The sequence below is a fragment of the Netta rufina genome (assembly GCF_964035555.1).
Source record: "Netta rufina genome assembly, chromosome: 32".
NCBI classification, from domain to species: domain Eukaryota; kingdom Metazoa; phylum Chordata; class Aves; order Anseriformes; family Anatidae; genus Netta; species Netta rufina.
In genome coordinates this window covers 474070-485170 of record NC_140156.1, presented here as the reverse complement: position 1 = coordinate 485170, position 11101 = coordinate 474070, and the positions used below count along the sequence as shown (strand labels likewise).

The window sequence follows — 11101 nt, the reverse complement described above, 5'->3', positions numbered from 1 at the left end:
GGGGGCGGGATAACCCCTACCCCAAAATTAAAAAAAAATAAAAAAAAAATTAAATAAATAAAAAATCTTTCAAAAAACCCCAAAAAAAAGCCCGGGACCACCCCGTGCCGACGTCACGGCGGCGCTATAAGGGCGCCGAGCGCCGCTCTTGGGCTCCGCAAGCGGCGGGGGCCGGTGCGGGGCTGAGCCCCCCCGTACCCGGTACCGGGCGGCGGCGCCCCCGAATTTGGGGAGGGAGGGAGGGGGAAAAAGAGGGGAAAGGGGGGGGTGGGGGGGGGGCATGCGGCGGCTTGGGGGGGGGGCGGCGGCGGCGAGATGACGGTGCCGCTGCTGAAGATCGGGGCCGTGCTGAGCACCATGGCCATGGTCACCAACTGGATGTCCCAAACCCTGCCCTCCCTGGTGGGGCTCAACGGCACCGCCGTGTCGCGGGCGGGGACCTCGGAGAAGATCGTGAGTGGGTTTTGGGGGTGTTTTTTTTTTTTGGGGGGGGGTAAAAAGGGGGTACGGATGAGGTTTGGGGATGGGGACGGGGGTGAGGAGCTGCCCTTGGTGATGGGCAGGGTGTGGGATGCAGAGGTCCAACATTTCCCCCCTCCCCGGTAATATTTCCCCCCCCCGGTAATAAATGGGAGGAGGGAGAGGTGGGACCCCCCCCCCCCCCCCCCCCACACACACACACACCCGCAGCGTGTTTATAGGGATCCCAAAGCATCGGGAGCCCCCCCCCCCATCTTCTTCATTGGGACCCCAAAGCATTGGGACCCCCCCGTTCCCTTCATGGGAACCCCAAAGCATCGGGAGCCCCCCCCATCTTCTTCATGGGGACACCAAAATATAGGGACCCCCCTCCCCCGGTTAGGGAGCACCAGGACCCCCCCCCATCCCCTTCATGGGGACCCCAAAGCATCGGGACCCCCCCCCTAAACAGAAAGCATCGGGAGCCCCCCCATCTCCTTCATGGGGACCCCAAAACATCGGGACCCCCCTAAAGAGAGAGCACCAGGACCCCCCCCATCCCCATCACGGGGACCCCAAAATATCGGGGACCCCCCCGGTTCGGGGAGCACTGGGACCCCCCCGTTCCCTTCATGGGGACCCCAAAGCATCGGGACCCCCCCCATCTCCTTCACTGGGACCCCCAAAACATCGGAACCCCCCCCCTCCATTCCTGGGACCCCAAGGAACAGGGATCCCCTCCCCACCTCCAAATGTACAGGGACCCCACTGCCCCCCCCCGGTCAGGTGCAGTGGGACCCCCCCCACCATTAATTGGGACCCCAAAGCACCAGAACCCCCCCCACCCCATGCAGGGAGTGCTGGGAACCCCCCCATATTCATAGGACCCCAATGCACCGGGTCCCCCCCCCCTAATTTCCCCCCCCCGGGTAGGGAGCACTGGGGATTCCCCGAATTTGGGGACCCCCCCGCGGGTATGGGGACATCCCTTAGATATGAGGAGCCCCTCTGATCACAGGGACCCCCCCCAATCATGGGGAGTCCCCCCCCCCATTATAGGGACCCCTATAGGGACCCCCTCTGGGTATGCCCCCCCCCCCAGGTATGGGGAGACCCCCCCCAGGTATGAGGAACCCCCCCCTTTGGGCACAGAGCCCCCAGCCCTCCCCCCTCTTGGGCAGTGCACTCCAGGACCCCCCCTCCCCCAAAAAGAAGCCCGGAGCCCACTCAAGGAAAGAATCCCCAATTTTTAATATATTTTTTTTTTTTTGGGGGGGGGGGGGGGTCCTGGCCCCCCCTACGGGGTGTCCTGTCCCCCCCCAGACACAAAGCAGCCCCCCCACAGGACCCCCCTGCTCCCTGCAGCTGGGGGGGGGGAGCTCCAGGGGGGGTTTCTGGCCAGGGGAAGTGGGTGACCCCCCCTTCATTTTCAAGTCCCCAAGCTGGGACCCCCCCCATGTGTGTTGTGTCCCCCCCAAAAAAAAATTTATGGCATTAAAACCTGCGTGAGGAGCATGAGAATAAGTTGGGAGCAAAGCGGGGGGGGGGGACAGAAAACATTTTTTTTTGGGGGGGGGGGCTGCAACCGCAGCGCCAGGGCTGGTGATGCTGCAGGGGGGGACCCTGGTGACGCAGGGGGGTGTGGACACGACCCTCCTGTCCCCCCCCCCACGACCCTTCTTGCCATAACCCCCCCCCCCCCCCAAAAAAAAGCATCCTGCCCCTCCCCGCGCTGCACCCCACTGCGGGGGAAATCCCACTGGGTGCTGCGGGTGCTTCGGGCACCCCCTTTCCCCCCCCCCCTCGCCCCCCCCCCCATCCAAAAGGGTCTCTCCCCATAGCCCCCACCCCACAGCCGCTATGGGGTGGGGGCTCCCTTGGGTGCCCCCCCCGGCCGAGCGTCTGCGGTGGCTGTGGATGAGCGCGGCGGCCTTCGTCACCGCAGCCCCCCCCCTCCACCCCCCCAGCGTGTCACAGGCAATTAGCGGCGCTGGGGGGTACGCGGCGTTAATTAGTTAATCATTAGGCACTCTTTGGTGGGGGGGGGGGGAGAGAAATCGGTAATCAGCGGGACCGGGAGTGCCGCTCACGGGGTCAGGCTGGGAGTCGCAAAGTGCCGGGAGGTTTTTCTAGAAAACATTGTTTTTTTGGGGTGATTTTTTCTTTTTTTATTATTATTTTTTTCTTTTTTTTGTTTTTTTGGGGGGGGGGGGGGCGAAGGGATTAAATCATAAAAGCGGAGGTTGGAGGTCGAGGCTTTCGGCCAGGCCGGGGTAGGAGGCGGCGAGGCCGCTCGTCCTCCCTAGGGGGTTGAGAGGGGACCGCTGATGCTCGGGGACCCCCCCCCCGGTGTCCCCAAAAAGATGGAGAGGGGCTGGCGGCCCCCCCAGCCCCCCCCCCCCGGCCGAGGGTGTCAGCAGCGAGCAGGCAGCTTGCCCGAGGAGCTCTAATTAATAACCCCGTGACAGATTGCACAGGCCTTCGGCCAGGCCGCGTTTAACCCCCTAATCCCACCGCCGCCGCCACGATCCTCCCCCCCCCCCCGCTGCCCCCCACGGGGCACGAAGCATCCTCACGGACCCCCCCCCCGGCAGCTTTTTGGCTTTTGGGGGTGCTCCCGGCGCCGCACGAAGCCCGGGGTGGCGGTGGGAGCATCGCTGCCAATTTGGGGCTCGGCGGCTGAATTACGCCCCGAGCCCTCCGTGAAGAATTTAGGAGCGAGGGGGGGGGTCCCGGGGAACGTGGGTTGAGGATGTTCCCTGTGGCATCAGGTTTTATGAAGTGCGTCACGGCACGCCCCGGGGTGTTTTTTGGGGGGAGATGGATGCTTTTTGGGGATGCTCCCTGCTCGGGGATGCTCCGCGGGGCCGCTGCTCGCCCATGGGTGCCAGCCAAGCGCTCCCTTCGCCTCCTTCTGTTGCTGTTTGGGATCGGGGCAACTTCACAGCGCCGCCGGCTGCTCTCTCCCCGGGATTTGGCCACAGCCGTGCCCGATAAATCCCTTCCCGGGGGAGCCCCCGAGCTCAAAGCGCTGCGTGAGAAGCCAGGCAGCGTCCCTCGGCTTGTTGCAGGCGACAGGGTCGTTTATCTCCGCCCGGCTCGGCGAGGAGGAAGCTGCTTTGGAGAGAGAGAGCTGAGCTCGCAGCCGATGTTCATAATTAATAATTCTGATTTACGCATGAAACGCGAAATGGCCCGGCACGACGAAACGCTGCTTTGTGGCGTGAATAAATCAGGGGAATCTCCCCCTTCGGCTTCCTTTCCTTAAAATTGGGAGGGGGAGGGAAGAAAAGGGAATAAACGCCCTGGCTGGAAGGCCAAGAGCAGGAGGGCGAGCTGCTGACCCCCCCCTCTGTCCCGCAGACCCTATTCCAGAGCCCCGACGAGGGCTGGCAGGTCTACACCTCGGCACAAGCCCCCGATGGCAAATGCCTCTGCACCGCCGTCATCCCCGTGCAGGGCTCCTGCTCCCGCGACCTGCGCAGCCACCAGCTCCGCCAGCTGACCGAGAAGGTAAAAAATTCCCCGTCATTACATGGGGTTTCTTTTTGGGGTGGGGATTTGCTGCCCTGGAACAGCACCTGGGTGCGGGGTGGGCTGCTGGAGCAAGGATGCTGGCGGTGATGCTCGCCCTTGGCATCCTTGGTGCTCCTCCAGGCAGCCAGGCGCAGTCGTAGGGTGGCTGGGAGGGACTTCCAAGGAGGAATCATCCAAAAAAAAAAAAAAAAAAAAAGAAAAAAGCAGCAGAAGCCATCAATCAGCTTCTCTCTCCCCAAACCGACCCCGTGCGGTGGGATTGGGGCCGCGCGCGCCACCAGCCTGATTAAAGTTTGATCACAGCTCGCTGCGAAACGCCTCCCGAGCGGCTCCCATCAGAGGCGGCCCCGTAAATGCCAGCGCTAATAAATAAATAAGCGTTTGAGGAACACGGCCACGGCCGCGGCGTTTGAAAGCGTGGAAATGGAATAACTTCGCCGGCTGCGGCGGATCAAATTAAAGAATGAAAGCTTGTAGGGCGGGCTGGGAAACGTGGGCTCGGGTGGTTTTTTTTTTAAAAAAAAAAAACACACAAATATCAGCTGAAGCGGGATGAGTAAAAGGTATTGCTTTATGCATTCGAGCTGCAGAGGGAAAATTGGTTTTGCAAACGTTTGCGCGAGCAGTGGAGCGGGAGCAGGGATGGGGACGCCAGGACGATGTCCGTGGGAAGATTCGGGTGCATACGGGCACCGAGCTGAATTACCCTAATTAGCAAGGTGGATTGGGTCCCTGGTAATTAACTCCCCGTCCCGCCACGCAGGTGCAGAACATCTCCCAGTCCATGGAGGTGCTGGACCTGAGGACCTACCGGGACCTGCAGTACGTGCGCAACACCGAGGCGCTGATGAAGGGCTTGGACTCCAGGCTGCGCGTGGCCGCTGAGAGCCAGAAGAGCCTCAACGCCAAGAGCTTCCAGGTGAGCCCGACACCCTTGGGTGCTGCTGGGGGTGCTTGGGTGCTTGGGTGCTGCAGGGGCTGAGTGCACGGCGCTGCGGGGTGGGTGCATGGCCTGGGGGGGTCATCGATGGTGGTGGGCTCAGATTGTGAGCGCAGAGGCCAGCACGAGCATCCTCGTGGGCGTCCGGGTGTGTCAGCATCCCCGTGGGGGTCCCAAAAGTGAGCATCCCTTTGGCGATCCCAAACCGAGCATCCCTGCAGGGATCCCAGAACCGAGCATCCCCGTGGTGGTCCCGAAACTGAGCATCCTCCTGGTGGTCCCATAGCCGAGCATCCCTGCGGTGATCCCAAACCGAGCATCCCCGTGGTGATGCCGCGATGCCACGTGGCCAGGACGGCCGTGACGGCCAACTCCCAGCCCAGCCAGCCGCAACGAGTCACCTTTAATTAAACGGCCACCTTTAATTAAATGCAACGCTGCTCTTCCCCAGCCAAGGCCCGATTCCCACCTGGCAAGGGGCAGCTGCGAGCGCCGGGTGCCAACAGCTGCAGCCCACACGCCGATGCCGCCGGCCCCGCGCCCCTCCAAATCCCATTTTGGGATTATTTGGGTTTATTTTGGGATCCTCTCGGCTTCATCCTGACAGCTAAGGCGTGTTTCTGCCTCGGGAGCGGCTGCTTCTTGGCACTGAATGCGGCCGGAGGAGGCTCGGGGCCCTGCCAGTTGCAGGGGCGAGGCATTGATTAAACACTGGGGCTGCAGCAAAGCTCGCCGGTTTAATTGCTGCAGGAGGTGTTGGCCCCCGGATCGGGATGCGATCCTGCCCTAAAATGACAGGCAAGGAGGGAGAAAAGGCGCAGGGAAATCAAGTCATTGCCTGGCCGAGGTCAAAGCGCCCTCAACCTTCTCCTTGGGCTAAAATAAGCAGATTTTTTTACATCTCTGACCTGGTGGAGGGGGGAAATTCTGCTCCCATTCCCGCATCCCTCGCTGCGCGCAGCATCTGTGCATGCTCCCACCCTGTGCGTGAAGTGACAATTAATTTCCACCCACCCAGGCGAATTTTTGGGGTGAACCGGGGGCTGTCCCGACAGACAAACATCACGGGGCAAGCACAGCCTTAATTTAAGGAGTGTTTCTCTTTTTTTTTTTTGTTTTTTTGTCCCCCTAAGCAGGAGCTCAAGGACAAGATGACGGAGCTGCTGCCGCTGCTGCCCGTGCTGGACCAGTACAAGGCGGACACGCGGCTGATCGTGCACCTGAAGGAGGAGGTGAGGAACCTCTCCGGGAGCCTGCTGGCCATCCAGGAGGAGATGGGCGCCTATGACTACGAGGAGCTGCAGCAGCGGGTGCTGATGCTGGAGGCACGGCTGCACGCCTGCATGCAGAAACTGGGTACGGCAACGTCCCAGAGCTCACCAGTCCCATGGGATGCTCCTGCTTGGAGGGGGTTTCCTAGGGGGAATTTTGGGTGGGGGGGTTCTCCCAGCCCCGGTGACAGCAGTGTCCCCTTCCTGGTTCATCCCATATCCAGCTCCCCCTTTTGGCAGCTTCCCATCCCTCTGCCCCATCCCTGTGTCCCTGCTGAGCTCCGGTTCCTGCTGCGGGATGCCCTGGGAAGCTGGGGAAGCCGCAGCCCCCACGTGTCCCCCCCTCATAACCCCGCTCCCTGTCCCCCCTCCCCAGGCTGCGGGAAGCTGACGGGCGTCAGCAACCCCATCACCATCCGCGCGTCGGGCTCCCGCTTCGGGTCGTGGATGACCGACACGATGACGCCCAGCGCCGACAGCCGGGTGAGTGCCGGGGACACCCCCGGGGACACCCCCGGGGACAGCGGGGACAGCCCTGCCCAGGCTTCCCGTGGCTCCAGCACAGGTCTTTTGTGGGTGTCTTACCCCAAAAACCCTCCAAGCCCAAGCAGAGGGGGGTTTCGAAGTGGTCAGCCTCCAGCTCGGCAGGGTTGGAGTTGAAGTTTTGCAGAACTCCTGCACGCGATTTGGGGTGCACGCTGCCTGTGCGCCCGTGGTGCAAGCTGCCTGGTGTGCAACACCCCTCGGTGCATGCTCTCTGGGGTGCACGCTGCCCGTGCACTCAGGATACACGCTTTTTGGGTTGTGCATGCTTTTTGGGGTGCACACCTGTGGTGCACGCTCTCTGGGGTGCACACAAGCTCTCCAAGCTGCATGCTACCTGGGGTACGCCTGCATGCCCCCACTCTCTGGGATGCATTCCCCCTGGTGCATGCTCTCAGGGATGCATGCACCCCGTTGCACACTCTCCGGGGTGCACGCCCCCTGTTGCACGCTCTTCAGGGCACAAGCCTTCTGCAACGTTGCTTTCAGGACACATGCTGCCTCCACGGATCACCACCAAGTGCTAATGCAGGGAACGGGGCCGTGCAAGGTGCAGGGGGTCCGTGCAAGGTGCAGGGGGTCCGTGCAAGGTGCAGAGGGGCCATGCAAGGTGCAGGGGGTCCGTGCAAGGTGCAGAAGGGCCATGCAAGGTGCAGGGGGTGCCATGCACATCCTACAACCCACCCCATCATCTCGAGGCCAGGCGTTTGGGCCGCTCACCCCTCACCCTCTCCCGCTGCAGGTCTGGTACATGGACGGCTACTACAAGGGCCGGCGCGTGCTGGAGTTTCGGACGCTGAACGACTTCGTCACGGGGCAGAACTTCGTGCAGCACCTCCTGCCGCACCCCTGGGCCGGCACGGGCCACGTGGTCTTCAACGGGTCCCTCTACTACAACAAATACCAGAGCAACGTGGCCGTCAAGTACCATTTCCGCTCGCGCAGCGTGCTGGTGCAGCGCAGCCTGGCCGGCGCCGGCTACAACAACACCTTCCCCTACTCCTGGGGGGGCTTCTCCGACATCGACTTCATGGTGGACGAGAGCGGGCTCTGGGCCGTCTACACCACCAACCAGAACGCCGGCAACATCGTGGTGAGCCGCGTGGACCCGCAGACGCTGGAGGTGCTGCGCAGCTGGGACACGGGGTACCCCAAGCGCAGCGCCGGCGAGTCCTTCATCATCTGCGGCACGCTCTACGTCACCAACTCCCACCTGGCCGGCGCCAAGATTTACTTTGCCTACTACACAAACACTTCCAGCTACGAGTACACGGATATTCCCTTCCACAACCAGTACTCCCACATATCCATGCTGGACTACAACCCGCGGGAGAGGGTGCTCTACACCTGGAACAACGGCCACCAGGTCATCTACAACGTCACGCTCTTCCACGTCATAAAGACGTCGGGCGAGCTGTGACCCCGCGCCGGACTCCTCCGCTCGCCCCGTTCCTGCTCTTTATTTTTCTACGCCTCTCTCGGGGACGGAGCCTTCCTCCTCCTCCTCTTCTTCGATGATTTTTTTTTTTTTTTTTTTTACATTTCTTTGGTTTCTCCCCGCGGTTCATGGCGCATGGATCTCGTCTGCCTTCATTTGAGCTCGCCTTGGTTGGTTCTGTTTTTTTTTTCTTTTTCCCCCGATTTTCTTTATTTTGACGGCAAATAAAAGCAGTCTCTTTGACATTTGACGAGGCTCGTGCTTTTATTATTATTATTATTATTTTTTCCCCCGCTCTTTTTATGATCTGGCGCTCAGCAGCTCGGTTTTCTCTCCTGCGTCCCCTCTGCAGCCGGCTGCGCTCCTCCAGATGTGCCGGAGCCGTTGTTTACGGGCATGTTTAATGCATGCGGGTGCGGCGCCGGGGAAATGACAGCAGAGCCGAGCAAGGCAAGAGGAAGGGAAAATGCAGCACAGCTGCGGCGAGCGGCTGGAGCAGGCGCTGCAAGGGCAGCGAGCCCCAAAACGGGCACCCAGAGGGGTCGGGGCGGCAGGAACCTGGCCCCTGGTTGGGGGGGAAGGATGGAGGGGATGGGATGGAGAGGTTCAGGGGATGGAGAGGTTCAGGGGATGGAGGGGATGGGGAAGATGAGGGGATGGAGAAGGATGGAGGGGGTTCAGGGGATGGAGAGGTTCAGGGGGTGAAGGGACAGAGGGGATGGAGGGGTTCAGGGGATGGAGAGGCTCGGGGGATGGAGGAGGTGGAGAAGAAGAAGAGATGAGGGGATGGAGAAGATGAAGGAGTAGAGGGGATGGAGAAGATGAAGGGCTGGAGGAGTTGGGGATGGAGGGGATGGAAATGATGGTGAGGATGGTGGAGATGGAGAGGAGGAAGGGGAGGAAGGAGATGGAGGAGACAGAGTGGGTGGAAGGAAGGAAAGGATGGAGAGGAGGGAGGAGGTGGGACAGAGGGGGTGGTGGTGACAGCGAGGCCAAAGGGGTGGGGGACAGGAGGACCTGTGGGTGGAGGTGGCAGAGGGGCCAGCGCTGGCACCAGGCCTTGGCAGGAATCCCCCCAACCTGGCAAACCTCCAGGGGTGGATTCGGGCACAGCCCAGCCCGCTCCAGCCTCGATGATCAATTTGTTGTGCGGGGGCTGCAGCTTGGGCAGGGGGGAACCAGCTTGGGCGGGGGGAACCAGCAGCCCTGGGAGCTTCACATAACGAAATTGGGGTGACCAAGGGGTTCGGAGGTGGGCAGACCCCCCCCTTGTGCACCCCTTCTGCAGCGCATCATTGGCACCGGGGTGCTCCGGGTCTGGGGGCTGCCCCCCAGCAGCGCCTCTGCCCCAGCCCCAGTGACGGGGATGCGAGCGGGGGCTCAGCCAAGCCCCCCTCCAGCCCCATTTGGCGCCGTGGCTCGAGGCTCGCTCATGCAGGGACTTTAATTTGCTGCCGGGGCCGGCGGCCAAGAGCGAGGCACGACCCTGGCACGGGCAGGGCGGGCATCGAGCAGAGCCAGGGGAGGAGGAGGAGGAGGAGGAGGAGGAGGAGAAGGAGGAGGAGGAGGAGGAGGAGGACGGGGCTCGGCCCCGTGTGCGATGCACAAGCGCCCGGCTGCTGGCTCCAGGCAGCGGATGGCAAATCCCCTGCAAGGGTGATTTAGCAATTAATGCCTGAGCAAGGCTCCCCGCCTCGGTGAGGCCGTATCCAAGCGACCCGCGGGCCGCAGACATCAATGCGGGGCCGGGCTGCAGCACGGCTGCTGCGAGGAGCCCTCGTTTGTCAGCAGCAGCTTCCAGCAGCGCTGGGGGCTTTTCTCCAGGCTGCTGAGAGCGGGGCTCAGCAAGGCGTGCAAGCCCCATCCCATCCCAATTGCCTTCCCCTTCCCCTCCTCATCCCATTCCCATCCTTATCTTGACCCCATTCCTCTCACCGTCCCCATCCCATATCCATTCCATCCCCATCCCATCCTCCTCCCTATCCCCATCCCCATCCCCTGCCCATCCCATCTCAATTCAATCCTCATCCCTACCTCTGTCCCATCCCATCGACACCCCATCCCATCCTATTCCGTCTGTAATCCCCATCCACTCCCATATCCACATCTCGTCCCTGTCTCCATCCCCATCTCTTTCCCTATCCCCACCCCATATACATTCCCATCCCCATTGCATCATCATCCCTATCCCTATCCTCACCCCCATCCCATTCCTATGCCCATCCCATCCCATCTCATCCTCATCCCATCCCATCCCAATCCCATCCCCATCCTCATCCCATCCCCATCCCATCCCCATCCCATCCCCATCCTCATCCCATTCCCATCCCATCCCAATCCCATCCCCATCCCAATCCTCATCCCAATCCCATCCCATCCCATCCCATCCCATCCTACCCCTTCTCCCCAAATTCCCTTCCCCTTCCCCATGACCACCCCCCAACCTCCAAACCCAGCACAGATTCTCCTCCTCCGAGGCCACAAAACCCCACCGAGCCCGACGGCTCGCTAACGAAGATTAACGGGGTGAGTGAAAGCTCTGGGGGACAGCGAGGGCAGCGTGCCCTTATCCCCGCCACCAGCACCTGGGGGCACGCATCCTGAATCGCTCAGCGTCGCGTGTGCCCCCCCCAGCACTCGGGGCCGAGCCGGTGGCCCCGTGGGAGCGGAGGCGACGCGGCGAGTGCTGCAGTGCAGCTGCCGGTGACGGCGCCTTGGCTCGGGGAGAAAAACGCTGCCTTGCCTCCGCGCCGTCGGAACGGCTGCGAATGGGGAAGAAGGGGGGGGAGGGGGGGAAAAAAAAAATAAAAAAATAAATAAATAAATAAACCGAACGCAGGGTGTTTAATAACCTGACACGTGGAGAAAGCCTGCTGGAAAGCAGCCTGACGCCCTGCCCGAAATCACTCATCC

At 61.7% G+C, this 11101-nt stretch overlaps 1 protein-coding gene across 1 annotated transcript; it reads left to right on the top strand.

Moving 5' to 3' along the window:
- Positions 1–315: 315 nt before the first annotated feature.
- Positions 316–8170, top strand: OLFM2 (olfactomedin 2; the record flags this gene model as incomplete). The annotated part of the gene is made up of 6 exons (XM_084304012.1): positions 316–453; positions 3823–3972; positions 4760–4915; positions 6073–6292; positions 6584–6690; positions 7493–8170. 6 exons carry the CDS (start codon positions 316–318, stop codon positions 8168–8170), a joined length of 1449 nt encoding a protein of 482 aa, XP_084160138.1.
- Positions 8171–11101: the final 2931 nt, after the last annotated feature.